Here is a 16212-nt window from a genome sequence, read left to right on the forward strand (position 1 = left end):
GTCATCGACATAGAAATCGCACAGCACAAATTCCTTGGCATGTGTACCATACTCCGCTTCACCAAGCTCTGCTGCTCGTCTTAATGCGAATATGGCAACTGCTGGTGAGGGACTGTTGCCAAAGACATGAACAGTCATTCTATAATCGATGACCTCTTTCTCTGCGCAATTGTCTTTGTGCCACAAGAAGCGAAGATGCTGATATTTTACCTTAAAGCGGTAGAACATTTGTTCGATATCTGCTGTTACAGCTATCTTCTCTCTGCGAAAGCGCAGCAAGACACCCAAAAGTGCATTGTTAAGATCTGGCCCACTTAGCAGAACATCATTAAGTGAGATACCTCTACACGGAGCGCTCAAATCAAACACCATTCTGATTTTATCAGGTTTGTGGGAATGGTAAATGCCAAAAATTGGCAAGTACCAACATTCTTCACCTAACTGCAGTGGTGGAGCATGTTCTGCTTGCTCATTCTTGATTACCTTTTGCATGAAGTCAAAGAAATTTTCTTTTATGCCTGGTTTCTTATGGAGAGTAAGTTAGTAGGTTAGTCTCTGCATAACTTGCCCTCTGTTGTTTGGAAGCTGGCTTCGGGGGAAGTGAAATGGAAATGGTGCCACCCAATGGTTTTCTTCTTTAAGGTACACCTCTTTATCCATGATGTCGAGGAAGATTGTATCCTCCATGGGTAATGCAGTTTTATCATCCTCTGGACTTCTGAAGCAGACATTGTCTTCCAAGCCACTTGGACAGTTTTCAAAGCACTTTGGATGTTTGAAAAGAAATGGTGGGGCAGGTAGGTATTGTAAAAGAGGTGATCCACCTAGCTCTTTGACACTGATGCCTTTTGTGCATGGTGAAATGAATGAAGTTCGGACTTGTAAGCATTTACACTGGACTTCTGATGAGTTCCGTCAAAGCAAACTTCTCCTACAATCACCTAGCCCAAGTCTAAGCACTGAGCGTAGGGTGTGTTTTGAGGCCTATTGTGCTGTTCCCGTACTTTGTGCACACTAAGAACATCTCGCCCCAGGAGTAGGAGGATTGGAACACTAGGATCTAAAGGTGGGATTTTGTCTGCTACTGGAGTGTGGTGAGGGAAATACAGTGCTATCTCTGGCGTAGGAATTTCGGCTCTGTCATCTGGTATCGTGTTACACTCTATCAGCATTGGAAGCGCAACTGTAGTTTCTCCATCAAGTGTTTCAATTGTGAAACCACTCACTTTCCTCCCCGCCATCTCCACTATACCTGAACATGTTCAAAGCATGTATGGGAATGGACTACCATCAACGCTGAACAGATCAAAAAACTGTGACTGTGATCTATTGCTCTGCTCATCCAATACAACATAAATACGTTTGAACTTATCATGCTGATCGGAGGGGTAGACATTTACGAGGCAAATTTTTGAACATGATTTGGGTTGGCTAGCTTCACCACAGATCTCAGTACACTGTTGTTGATTTCAAGAGCTCTATCATTTGGTACCTCTTTGTTTTGTTCTGCTTCCACTGCAGTAACTTCAGTGGACCAAGGAGCAGGACCAGGATGCATGGCTGCAATATGTCCATCACTGTCACATCCCTTACATTTAATTGATGCTTTGCAGTCCTTAGCAACATGCTTGGTGGAAGCACAACATCGAAAACAGATGGAGTTCTCTTTTATATATGTTCTCCGATCATCAAGATGTTTGCTCCTGAATGCACAACACTTGTATAGAGGATGTGGCTTCCTGTGAATGGGGCAAAGCTTCAATGTTCAATGTTCTTATCTGGGTTACTCTTCTGGATATCATTGTTCTTATCTGGGTTACTGTTCTGGATTGCTAATCTTGTGGCTGCTACTTCAGTTTCTTCACAAAGAAAGAAGTTTTGTTATTCAGTTTAGCTGCTTGTTCTAGTTTCAAATCGTTTGAGCAGCTTGTTGAAGCAAACACAAAACTTGGGTCATTTCTGGTTCTCGCTTGGCTGCAAACAAACTCGACAAAGAAGCTAAATGGTGGGAAGCATACTTTGTATTCTTCCTTATACCTGGAACCTTGTGTAATCCACTTCTCTTGGAGACTGTACGGGAGTTTTCTATGATAGGATTGACTCCTCGTGCTGTGTCAAGGTAAGCAAGCCAGGTAAGAGACCATTCTCTTTTGCAGACTCTAGCTCCAGTAACAGGTCTCCTAGATCTCTCAGCCAATGAGTATCTTTGTTTGTGATACGTGGAAAATCCTCAAGCCGCTTTAACCTAGCCTGCTCAATGACCTCAGGACATCCGTAGCAATCCTCTAAGCACCACCATATAATTTGTACTCCTATGGATGTTGTAATTTTGCAATATATGTATGAAATCATGACCGCTCACATTAAAATGAAGACTCCAATCATATCAGTAACCTTGTTCTACATGGAGAGGGTCCACACATGGGAGTTGCCATGTTAGAATCACATGACCAGCCGAATACTACTGTTTAATTTCAGTAACCATCCTGTTATTTGACATTTTCCCTCATTGATTAAAGTAATCATGGCTGAATGTGACTATGACATTTCTACAATGGCATCTGAAACTGAAAACTATTGATTTTAAATTATGCTGCATCCAAGCCGTGAGGTGTCTGTACAAGTCCAAGATGACACAAAGAAAAAAGTTAATGAGTGCACCTTTAATTCATTTTCACATTTTCGGTTAAAGTGCCCCTATTATGCTTTTTCAGATATTACCTTTCATTTAGTGTGTAATATAGCTGTTTGTGAATGTAAGAAGTCTGCAAAGTATTAAATATCAAAGTGCACGACAAATGGAGTTACTGTCTCCCAAAAGAAAGAACCGATTCTGAACTGCCTGAAACGAGTCGTCAGTAATTCCAGCCTTACTTCCTGGACAAACCTACGTGGGTTTGTCCAAAATCCCACCTCTGGTCTTCATTGGCTGCTCGCGAACAACGTGCACTTTGACCGATGACATTATTACTGAGCTGAAATTCAGATATGGTAATGAGCGTTTCATTTCCGACACACGCTGTAAGCTGTAGACCAATCACAACAGACTGGGACATCTGACTAATCAGAGCGAGTAGGCTCTCGGAAAGGAGGGGCTTAGAGTGAACTGATCCTTGAACAAATCGTTTGTGACAATGTGAGAACAGAGGTGGTGCTGCAATGTATATTATGAGAAAATTAAAGTGTTTTTAGACCTTGGATGCATGTAAACCTATTGAATGAGAGCTCTAAAACAAAAGTAGCCACTTTTAATAAAGCATAATAGGGGCACTTTAAATTTAAACCTTTTATTCACATATTTCAACAGTGCTTCTTGAATTATTAGGATTTATTATGAATATATTAATGAAGTTTCAACAACAGCAAGCACTCCAATGTAATGCAGTTGCAAAGACAGTGCTCTGAATTGATGATTGAGTGAGCTCAGACATTCCATTTAACAAATGCATCTTCCTTTGATTCTTCCATCCTCGTTTCCTAAGATGGTGGATCTAGGACACAAGGAAAGGAAAACTACGGTGTGTTTCAGTCTTCCCTTTCTTGTCTACAGCTGGTACAAAATGTAGATGCCAGACTTATCAAGGGGACTCGCAAGTACGAGTCAGTTACACCAGTTCTAATTGCTTTGTACTGGCTTCCTGTCAAGTACAGAATTGACTATAAAATTTTACTGTTTGTTTACAAAGCACTACATAATTTGGCCCCTAAATATCTGTCAGACTTGTTTCAGCCATATACTCCGTCTAGAACTCTGAGATCTTCAGATTTTGGTTTACTCTCTCTGCCTAGATCTAGACTAAAGAAATGTGGTGATCGAGCATTTGTAGTCCCTGGACCGAAACTATGGTATAGTCTACCTCTACACAATTTCAACCTTCAAGTCTGCTCTAAAGACATACTTATTCTCTTTGGCTTTCAATACTCTTTAATAATTGTGACCTGTTTTATCTTCTTATTATTGTATTTTTATCTACTTTGTATATTTTATTTTCCTGCAATAACCATTTTACCTTGTACAGCACTTTGGTCAACCATGGTTGTTTTTAAATGTGCTTTATAAATAAATATTGATTGATATTGATTGATTGAAATGAAGATGCACAATTTCAGAAATGAGAAGCACCTCAAATAGAACTGCACTCATCAGGGTACTTCACTGCAACATTCTAGCTAACATCAACTCACCATGTGAAGAGCAACTCCATTGTCCGCTTCTTCATTGAACAGAATATATTTCCTTCATCTTTCATTTCTGATATCCTTCAATAAATTGGATTTCATTGATATTTATCTTTCTTCGCCTGTTGCTTCACGTACAACTAGGCTTGCAATCGATGCCTTTTTCACACATCGATAATCGGAAGATTTTCCTGATGATTATCGATATAAATTTATTTTTTTACGCTATAATTAGGGCTGCTCGTTGCACAATAGACTTTGTCTCTTCAGACATATATCTCAACACAACTTTGGTAAACTGTGAGCGGCGGGGTTAATTAAAGGGGGTCACACACCGGACGTGTCTGGCAGATGACATGGTGTGTTCTAAAATTCAAAACAATTATTTATTTTCTACAAAGGTACGCACACACCGCCAATGCTCACCGTCAACATTCTGAAGTGCCACAGAGCGCAAGTTGCAAAGTTTTTCATTAAATTTGACCCAAATCATTATCAAAGGGCAAAGATTATTTACTCTAGTATAACTAGATGATATATTGTGTATAAGTATCTTTCATAGAGACTACACAATGTATTTTCAGTAACAAGTATGTCTTTTTGTGGTTTGACAGCTTGAATGACCTACATAGAGAGAAATTGCATAATAAATGTTGCGCATTTTACACCAGTTTCACTAGCCTGAAAACTCATCAATGTCACTTTGTTCATTCGCCGCTTTAGCTCGTTCTGTGTGTGTTTGTGCGTGTGATTGTGACCGCGGCTTCAGTAACTGGTATATTGCCCTCTTGTGGTCTCCCAACGCTATTACGTCAGACTGTTAAAGAGAGGCCAACTGAGTGAATTGGAAAGCATGCCAATTGAGCTTCTAATTTAAATGTTGGATAATTTTAATAAATCAATGCCTCAAAAATATATCAATGAATAACGTGCCGATCAGTAAACGATATATCGATATTTTATGACATCCCTAGTTACAACCAGGCTTCCCAATGCACTAATGTGATACTGAAAGCTGGTTGGCTTGAAAGGTTACCTTAGATGATTATAGTTGATAAATGTGGAAGGAGGAAAATTTAATTTCTCCTTATTTAGCCACATTTTAGGCGGGAGCAATTGACAAAATAAATGTATTGTTCAGTTTACTGAGCGGAGCCTTGTCTCGAGCCACCAGCCTCTTCTGGCGTTTATGCAGTGATTAAGACTTGCATGGGCTGAGAGAAAAGTAAAATGAAATACATATTTTCACATTATATGTATTCAAGTTATGGACATTAAAAGTTAAATTAATCAAAACAAATGTTAACTGTATCACTTTAGATGTTACGTTCATTTTTAACAAATATTTTAGGAAGGCTCAGCTGTCCTTGCCTCCTGTGACAGATCGGCAATCTAATACAAAACTTTATTACTGTTATCACTGCTTGTTGCCACTGTGAATGTAACCAGTCAGTGAGAAAAGGGTCAAGTTCACATCCCGAAAGAGCTTACTCCAATAAACCAAGAAAAATCGCAAATGTATGCTATATTAGGCAAAGGATGCTTTTGTTTTTTTAATTATTTGATTAATTTGACCTGCACTGTATGGTGCTATTATAATCCCTTTCACCACATTTGGCTTTCAGCAGGTAAAGACACTTTTTCCGTGGGCACTATTTATCCAGTTTCTGTGATGCAAACAGATAGCAGCTAAAGTGAGATCGGGCAGCAAAATAAAGCATGTGGAGCCGCTAAAAAGTTATCCACAAGACAACAATTAATTTTAAATGAGAAGGGCAAGCAGAGCTGTCCCAAATATGCTGCATGTCTGCAGAGGGAGCGCCCTGCCCCTTGCTGCCCTTCGCAACCGCCTACTGCCAAATAGTTTCATTTCAATTTTACGCCCCCGTGGCGCTGCCCCTGCATACGACTCCAATGGTTTAATCCTTGTCTTCTGAAGCAATCCAGTCATTTTGGGAGAGAACAGACCAAAATGTAACTCATTTTTCACCGTACATCTAACCATTGCAGTCTCTTGGCAATATTATGATTTCAAGCTCGATTAGATTTCCTAGTGCTTGACCCATGTGCAGAGCTCTAGATGGCACTAGGAAATGTAATCAAGCTTGAAATCGTGATCGCCAAGGAGACTGCTGATGTCAAGATTTATATTGAAAAAAAAGTTATATTTTGGTCTGTTCTCACCCGTAATTGATTGGGTCCCTTCAGAAGCCATCAGTTAAACCACTGGAGTATTATGGATTACTTTTATGTGGCCTTTATGTGCTTTTTTTTTGCTTCGAATGGTCACCATTCACGTGCATTGTATAGACCAACAGAGCTGAGATATTGTCTTACATAAATGAGATAAATCTTTGTTTGTGTTCTGCAGAAGAAAGGAAGTCATACACATCAGGGATGACATGAGCGTGAGTGAATGATGAGAGAATTTTCTTTTTTTGGGTGAACTATTCCTTTATGAGTCATTGACAAATAAGGTTGTCTGATGTGATAACATGAAGTCTTTTAAAAATGTAGTTTAAAACATGTCAAGTTCGTTGAAATTTAATCTTTGTGTCCAATTTTGGTATAGCATTTTCTACAAAAACATTTATTAAATTACTTTAAAAATGTCATGAGTGTGTAACCATGAAGTAAAAGGTACACAAGTATTTTCCTTTGACCTCGAATAAATGAGAGTTTGCAACTTATTATTGAACTTTTTTTTAAACTTCGCACTCAGTCTTGAAGGAAAGTGTACCTTACACTCACAAAATTGTTGTCCAATAAAATGCTCTTTAGAATATGAACGTTCCCTCCCTCTATTACCAACTACTTCTGACAATAGCACGTAGCAATGACTGTCATAAATGAGGATGCTCACGTTTTTCTTCTATCAGGTGGAGAGGATCGTGGACAAGCGGAAGAATAAGAAAGGAAAGTGGGAGTATTTGATCCGTTGGAAGGGATATGGAAGCAAAGAGGACACTTGGGAGCCGGAGCACCACCTTCTACATTGTGAGGAGTTCATAGACCAGTTTAATGGCCTTCGCCTGCAGGACCATCGCTCCAAGCCAGCAAAGACCAGCGGGGCAACACATCGGCACCTAGGGGGCACCGCAATACACGACAGCTCCAAGTCCCATGGGGAGTCGCGAAAGAAGAAAATAACTACTGGGGTTTCGGGGGAGCAAGGCATAGGGGTTCCTCCAAAACCACAGAAGATGAGTGGAGGTAAACCTCTGGCGGACAGAATGAGCAAACCTGTGACTTACAAGACTGTCCCTGCGGTGCTGCAGTTTGTACCATCTGCCAGGGTCTCTAATGGACTACAAAATGGAGATATGGACCCACAGCATTACAGCACTACAAGCAGGACTCAGGGCAGCAGAATAACAGGAGACATGGACCTAAATGAAGCCACAGCACTGTATGGCAAAGAATTAGGTAAGACATCTTTTCATATTATACAGTTCTGCTATTTTAATTTTTTTTACTTGGTACCTGATAAAGCTATTTGACATAAGTATTTACATGGGCAAAAATCTATGTGTGCCAAAAGGAAAACCGTTTAAGGCATTTATATGACCTGACTGTATATGTTGTCTACTTATTAAGAATAACTGGTGTAACAATATGTGTGTGTAAATACACTCTGACCTGCTTTGTTTAGCTCTAAAAGCAATGCAAGTTCTCGAGTGAACACTCGAGCCACTGTGAAAGAGCTTCTCTCATGGGCTCATGAATGCACAATGTACATCAAGATTTTTACAGAAAAATGACTTCCATTTCAAGTTGTTTCTCACCAAAACCTGTCATCCTTCAGAAGCCTTGTGGCTGGATTACTTTTATGATACTTTTTGCATGATTTTTTAATGCTGTAAAATGAATCATAATCAACTGCCATTGTATTGAATAGACGGACTGGGATATTCATAAAAAATGTACAGCCTGATCTCATGAAAATTACGTGACTGTGGCAGTATTTTTGCAAAACGAAATTTGTGCTTCATTCTATGTTTTGCTGCCTTTTCCCAGTGAAATGTCCAGCATGGGGTGCCAAAAGCATCAATCTTTAAGGTTTTAATGAGTAAAATTTACCTCCCTAACCTAAAACTTTAACCTAAACCTAACCAATAGTGTCCTAAAAACAAATTAGAGGTAAACAAAAACAGACATCCTTACCCTTAACCAACACCTACCCTAACCGATAGTGTTCTAAAAGTAAATGTGACATAAAAAGCAAATTTTCTGAAGCAACCACGTAATTTAGTGTCACTTCTGACACTTTCAGCTTACGTGTCAGTTCACGTCAGTTTACGTGCCAAGCACGTAAATTCAGCTTACATGCTTGGTTGGGCTCGAGCCTCGTTCCTCCAAGTCCAAAGACTAACACACTATCAGGTGAGCTACCGCACAAGCTAAACATTTTGGAATAAGTGAGTAAATGTAGATGGGTCTGTAATACAAGCGTTAAAATGTATCCTTTTTCAAATGATTCATTACACCGTATCCTAACCAGACTTGACGTCGCGACACGATAAAAGGTATCTTTGTCCTAATCAGCCGTGACAGCAACACGCGACGAGCGACAGGACATTCTATTTTTGAAATGGTTTCTATTTCTACGACGTCTTGCTGGGCAGGCCAGTCAACAAATGGGTATAAAATTATTCTTATATCAGTACATTAAAGCCGGCATCTCATTAGCCAGTTCAGTACAACTTGATTTTGACCAAGGGTGTCACACACACCTACCGAATGTTGTGCTTTAGGTATCATTCTCTTCAGTCAGAGCTCTATCACACACACACATTGGTTCAGAATGGCAGAGGGTGACATACCGACTCATTCTGACTTTCTCTCCGCTTCCTTGTCACATGGAGATCGGCGAAATAACAACAGTAGAACTGCGTGAACATAAACAATATAACGTAACTTTGTCCTGTCTGTGTGTGTGATTGTGTGTTTATACCCTCTGGGTTTTCCGTTGAAAGCGAATGCCCATACACAGCTTTAGTGTGAAAATGAGTTTTGTTCAATAAACAGACTGTTCCGTCAGTGATTGCTCTGATTTCTACATTTTATTGTCAATTATAATCATTAGTGTATGAATATCGTAATATTACGTTGCGTCTTGTATGGACAGACAGATTGCTTGTCGCTGGAATATTACCGTGTCGAGCTAGGACTGTAATGGTTTCAAGGTTTCACAATATACTTCGGTTTTAAAACGGATGGTTATCATACCGTTGAAATCTTCTCATTGACAGTATTGCATGAATATAAAGACAGATATTACAGAACTTTTCTAAAATCCAAATCAGTTTAATTAAGACGGAATCAGCAACATTTACACAGCATCATATGAACTTGACGAGATAAAATATGTCTTTAAATTACGCCTTCCGCATGTTACATTTGACTGTCACTCAGTTTTAAAGGTGACATGCTGATGTCGCGAGCGCAGTGCATCACGAGCACATCAGAAGTGCAGAACGAGCACACCATACAGACGTGTACAAGCCTGAACCTTTATTTCCGCCACCAAAGCAGTTGAAGTCCGCTGTCTGGGATTACTTTTGGTATGTTAAAGACCCATGAGGCACCAACAATGTTGATGGTTACCCAATCTGTAAAGTTTGTTGCAAAAGATTATCAGCTCAGGCAGAAAACACTTCTAACCTTAAACACAATATCCGTGAGATGAATGTAAGTGGAAATACAGTAGACAGGATAATAAATTATAGCCCATGTTTTATAAAAACATAAGATTCAGCGTAGTTTTACATGATTTATAATGACAAGGTAGGCTGAAGTTATGTTTATGCTTTCTGTCACATTCATTGTGACTGCTCATCACACTCCTCCCCCGCCCAATTCAGGCCGGGGCACCGCCGGAGGGGAGATGCTACCCTTCCGGCCATTCTGTCAGCCGGTGGTCCACCCTGCCTCCTGTGAACCTGGGGGAGAGACGAGGGGAGGCGTGGGGAGAGGGAAAGGCAAGCAGAGACACAGAGAGAGAGAGAGAGAGAGAGAGAGAGAGGAGAGAGAGAGAGACTTGCTCGATGGCTCCCAGATGTGCCGTTGCCCAGTCCTCAACCACTCTTCTGCCCTCTTGCGGACACCAGCTCGCTCCTCCCCCGGCGGATGGCAGCGAGTCCTCCAACCCCTGGCGGATAGAACCACTCCTCCCCTTCTTTGGCAGATGGCAGCGGTTCCTCCGGCTCTCGGCGGCTGGCAGTGACCCCTCCGTCCCCAGGCAGACGGCCGCGGCTGCTTCCCTGGCAGATGGCAGCGGCGAGGACTCCGCGACAGCGCATCTCTCCTCCCTCCTGGGTTTTGGCACCACTGTAACGAGGTAAGGTGGGCAAGGAGGAAGCGGGAACCGGCTAAACAGTCAACATGAAGGTTTAATGATATAAATGAACTTAAAACAACATAAAACATAAACAAACAGACACGTATGCAGCGTGACCGCGTGCGTCTCTCTCTCAAACTGGTGCCTCTGGCTCGTCTTTATCCCCCTCGGCTGATTAGCCCGATTCAGGGCCGGCCGTATGTCCTCACGGCCCGGCCCCGCTCTCCTCGTCGTCACATTCACAAATGCAGCAAACTGATTTATGCACTCGTTCAACATTACGATGTGCCAACTGTTTGTTAATTTGCCTAAGTGCAGCGTAACAGTAGGCCAACAATGTGTTTGATACTACTAATAGTATGTTTTATTTGTAAAACAAAGTACTAAATAGGGTTTACAAAGTGCATGGCTTTTAGTGTGCAGGAATTTGACATTGACATCATGCATGCAGGAAATTGACAGTGAAACTGTGGCTGACTTTGTTGGATTAAGAGAGTGTCCTGATTTTCAAGATCAGAAGTTAAAGGATTAAAGTTGAAGGAATCCAAAATAAAGTTCAAGAATTGGTTATAACTTAAATATTTCTGTGTGTTTATCAGACATTTTTCATAAACAAATATTAAACTGCTAATAATATTATCAATGCACCTCAATACTGTGATACCGTGGTCATTTTTGTGACTGTTATCATACCGTGAAAATGTCATACCTTTATACCCCTAGTTAGGACAAGGTGATAGAGTAAAAGTGTTTTGATATCATAACATACAATGTTATATTATGTGAGTAATTGAGCGAAAAATAAGTGTTTATAAAGTCATAATCAGTTGTTGTACTCATGGTTTGTGTGAAAATGAATAAAACACTGTTGTTGTAGTGCCTCTAAAACTCCGTTTTCAAACGTGTAGTTATAGTATCGTTCATTCTATTGAGACTAGGTTGAAAATGTTCCTTTTGTGGGTGACATGAGGGTGAATACGGGTTTGTAACAACATGAGGGTGAGTAAATTATGAAAGAATTTTCATTTTTGGGTGAAATATTCACTAAGAATCAAAGCCGGTATGTACCTAAATATTTGAACATTATGTAAAAAAATAAAAATAAACATACCTCTTAAAGTGTAGAGCTTTGCAGATATTTTGCAGATTAATTGCTCATATTTTCCCTCTCTGTGAGTTTTTTGTGTCTTTATATCTACAGTTTTAATTCCTTCTCTAGATTATTCTTGAGAAAAAGTGAAAAGTCTAATGCTTTGACAAGCACTGTTTCTGCTGTCCTTTTAAACAAAGTAAGACTCAAACAGCTACAAAGTAATATTTTTCATGGCTTATTTTCTGCATGTTTATAGGGGTGAGCATTATTCAGCAAGCCACACTTCAGCTCCCAGTATGAATAAAATATGCAAATGACTATGCACTACTTCTTTACTGTTTGCATATTTTATATATGCTGCTGTTATTGTATTTGTTGGAACTTGCAGTTATTTGTCATTTTGTGATTATTCAGAGCTCATCTTATACTTAAAATGTTGTTTTTGGTTGTCACCATTATTGTGATTTGTATGTCAAATAATGAGGTCCACATGAGGTACGCAATTGATGTGTACAAATAGTTATGCGCTCCGATTTGTAAGTGATTTCAAAATAAAAGCCAGCCATTGCATTATTTCAAAATAAAAGTCATTGTATTGGCTTGTTTGCAGAGTTTATTACATTTTTGCTTTGTTATGAGGTCCGCGCGGACATGTTGGAGCCCAGGGCGGCTGCCTATATAGCCTGTAAGAGGGGTTGGTACTTGCGCAGCAGCAGTCCGGCACAAATTACCCAGCGGCCCACTGGGAAAACGCCCAGTGCTCCCTATGGCCAGTTTGCCCCTGGAATTTATAACCATGAAAATGTTTTGTGTTGTGTTCCATAACAGATGGGATAAGTTTGATTTGAATTACCAAATTTTTATATTCAAACCATTTAAAATCTCATAATGCTTATTCTATGTTTGAGGACATCACCATTTAAAATTTGAACATAATTCCTGCTCAACATCAAGAAAAAACCATAACTTTTTTAATTTGTATTAAAATTTTTAGCAAAGTGCTCTTACGATAGGCTATTCATGGAAACATGCATGGAAAGAATCTCACTGAATAGCCATGTAAACATGCTATTTAGATTTTCATTTTTAAATAATCAAATTCGCAATGTGCATTACTCTATTAGTTTGATCTTGATCAGTAATTGCAAATAACAGTATTAATAAGAAAAACATTAAAAACAAATTTCTGTTAAATTAAAATTTCCTTTAAATATAAGTTAACTGTATATTGCTGAGTTTTTTCAACCAAAAATGCATGGCCTTATGCCATGCAAAACCTGTATACCCTAATTTTCTTCTGGAACACAAAAGAAGATATTTTGCATATTGTCTGAGCTGCTCTTTTCCATACATTGAAAGTCAATGGGGACAGAGGTGAATGTGAATTACATTTGAGAGCTGCGGCAGAGGGCAAGATTTTAAGTGAATAACGACGGTGAGTAAATTTTGGGGTGAAGTGTCCCTTTAAATTTCTCATCACTAACCGTTTACAATGAAAACTGCAATAGCCTGTATGCCATACATAAGCACACACCCTGCTTGACTGAATTTCCAGCTTATGCTGTTGCAGATAACCACAGTTCCATATGCCTATTCACACCACGAGTGAATATTCACTTTAAACAAGATTTTGAATCAAAACAATGCCTTCGAAACTTCGGGATCAATTCATCAGAGAAGAAAATGCATAATTTTTTTTCTGAGTGTGTGTACTGAACACAGATGGCTGCGCTAATGGACTTGCAAAGGTTCTGATGTTTAGAAATATTTCTGGTCTTTAGAAAGCACACAGAACACATTAAAATGGTTATAATGTCAAATTAGTTAAATATGTTAATACCGTTAAGCATATTTAATTAATCCTAACTTTGACAGCCCTATAAAAACGCAGCTTTTCCAAATCTTACATGGGGTTTATACACAAAAAATAGTTATAGGTTATCGCTTTTGCTATTATAGAACATTTATAAATGCTAGAATCATCATCGTCTGAGAATACTTTTTATTTATTATTATTATTATTATTATTATTGCTTGCACTAAAGAGTATTGAGCTTGTTTTCTTGCAAGACATTAAAAGAATAGTTCACTTATTCATTCAGCCTCGTGTCTTTTCAAACTTTATTTCTTTCTTCTGTGGAAATTTAAAAACAAAATTATTAAAAGAAAGTTACCAAATTTTTGTTGATGTAAAATGCCTGAAAGCACCCTGGCAAGCCTAGTTTTACTTGCCCTAGCAATATGTTTTTTTGGGGGGGTTTTTTTCAGTTTATGTTTGTACCTAAAAAAAAAAAAAAAAGTGAGTGTGAAATGAACTGTTTCAGGTTAAATGAGTATGTTACTGTTCACATCTGGCATTATTGATTCATACTTAGACGGTTAGATGTAAATGGTAACCACATCTTATTGACTTAATATTATACAACAGTTCACCAGTAAAAAGTGGGGCACTTGAAAAAGCTTATCACACCTAACTTTATCAGTATTTCACAACGTACATAATTTTAAAGTAAAAAATGTATCAATTTAAATTATAGCCAAAAACATAGATTACAATTTACATGAACAGTCTCTTCTCTTTGGATTCCCACATGGAGACACAATACTCACTGTCTGGTGTTCCCTTTTTGATTTTAATTCAGATTTGTGAATTGATTCCCTAAACGACTTGTTTAGAACACTTTTTGAAATGCTTTGAGAGATTTAAAAAAAATTAAATGGATCACGAGATTTGATTCAAACGATTCATTTGCGAATTGGACATCACTATCACCAATCAACATGCAGTTTACATTTGCAGCTGTTATTTTTTGTGCGGTTCAGTTGCAAAAGTAATGACAGGATCTGAATAAATGCATCGAAGTACAAATATTCATTTTCTTTTCAAAATGTAGTGAAGTAAAAGTGAAAGTCAACAGAAATATTTATACTTAAGAAAAGTAGAAATATTCAAAAACTGTACTCCAGTAGAGTAACAAAGTATTTGTGCTTCATTTCTATACACCTTTGACTATGCAGTTTGACAAGTGATCATAATAAGCAGGCCCACACGGAAACCACACATGCAGAACTCCCCATGCAGGAAGCTCAGTGGATTACCACAGAATTAGAATGTCCATCATTCACAAAGTTTTACATATCTCCCACCCTTGTGCATTAACCTAATTTTAATATACTTTCCAATACCAATACAAGTGTAGTATTCTCAGTTTAACCCATTTTAAAATGATAAAAAATTATTTGATGGAATTCCACAGAATTTCCACCCAAAATCATCACAGACATGCTACAGAGAAATCAATTAATGACTTAACCTTCAGTAAATAATCTCCAAATTTTGATTCATTCCAAATGCTTTATTGCACTTTATTTGTGCTTTAAATGCTTTATTCTGCTTTAGTGTGCTTTATTGTTCTTTATTGTTCCACTATAAATGCAGAGCATTTTTTTTTATTTATTTTTTTTCACTTCAGATGTTTCTGAAATGTTATCTAAAGCAGAAGCACACAAGTCACTCTGGTTTATACCTCTCAAGAGGATTGTGTCTTGGACAGTGCTTCTAAATTTTAGAAATTCAAACCATCTGCACACACACAAAAAAAAAGTGGAAACCTGCAATTGTTTCTACTTGATCTAACCCATAAAATGTGCTTTCGTTGGTGTAACCTTATTTGTCAGGTAAATTTAGTCAGATTGTTGACACATTTAATTGTGAACACATGAAGTCTGAAGTCATGAAGTTATTTTTTTTTTTATTATTATTATTTTTTTTTTAAAGTGTGTGCTTGAACATTTTCTTTTTTGTTGGATTTTGGGTCATCCATATTTAAATTTAGAGCATCTTTATTATTTTTTAAGAGCCATTTTTGCTGCTCTTTTTGGGCTGTCTATTTTGGGTGTGAAGAGCTGACAGAATGAAATGAGAGGTCGGCAGCGGGTAATTCAATTTTTCAAAGGACATGAAAAGATAAATAACACGTGCACTCTGGCTCAGCAGTATGAAAATAAGAATAGCAGAAATAGCCTCATAGAAGTAACCGTTAGAACTTCCACTGTTGAACTATTAAGAGGAAATCCTCTCAATGTTGTATTTTACATTGTTGCATGTTGAATAGGTCTGTATTTGAATGAATCCACACAGTACTTGACCTATTATGATGCTTGCCTCTTGGTTAGCAACAGGGTAATCTGGGCCCCCTGACTGTACATTGCTCTGGGATCCTTTCCTATTAAAAAATACAGTTTAGAATTTGTTGTGGGGTCCCTTGAACCTTTGCCTCTAGGATCATTACCACCTTTCACCCCACTAGCTATGCCCCTGGTTAGCAGACTCAAGATTGTCAGTCATCAAGATCTTTGGATGCATCTGAATGTTTTGTTTATTAATTGATTAAATTTTTAAGTAATTAAGTAGTTTTATTTTACATTTTTATTACTTTTTGTCATTTCCAGAACATTTATTTTACCTTAATACTACTGTTAGATATCTGAAAAACATCAAGCACTGGTTTTATTGCGTATAATTTGTTAACTGTTTAAATAGCATTCGTTTTCACTGTGTTATCGAAATTACTATTGGTATCTGCTACTGAAAATGTTG

General features: G+C 38.3%; 1 protein-coding gene across 5 annotated transcripts in view; it reads left to right on the plus strand.

Moving 5' to 3' along the window:
* LOC127456312 (chromodomain Y-like protein 2) overlaps nt 1–16212 on the plus strand; it is a 109438-nt gene that overhangs the window by 48944 nt on the left and 44282 nt on the right. For 4 of the 5 annotated variants that reach the window (XM_051724749.1, XM_051724747.1, XM_051724750.1 and 1 more), the window contains 2 exons: nt 6551–6587; nt 7059–7605. In XM_051724749.1, the coding sequence (XP_051580709.1) occupies nt 6582–6587; nt 7059–7605 (553 nt within the window). In that variant the 5' untranslated portion in view covers nt 6551–6581. The remainder of the gene's footprint in view (nt 1–6550; nt 6588–7058; nt 7606–16212) is intronic. The other variant, XM_051724748.1, reaches the window with a different exon arrangement.

The sequence above is a fragment of the Myxocyprinus asiaticus genome, chromosome 18, assembly GCF_019703515.2.
Source record: "Myxocyprinus asiaticus isolate MX2 ecotype Aquarium Trade chromosome 18, UBuf_Myxa_2, whole genome shotgun sequence".
NCBI classification, from domain to species: Eukaryota; Metazoa; Chordata; class Actinopteri; order Cypriniformes; family Catostomidae; genus Myxocyprinus; species Myxocyprinus asiaticus.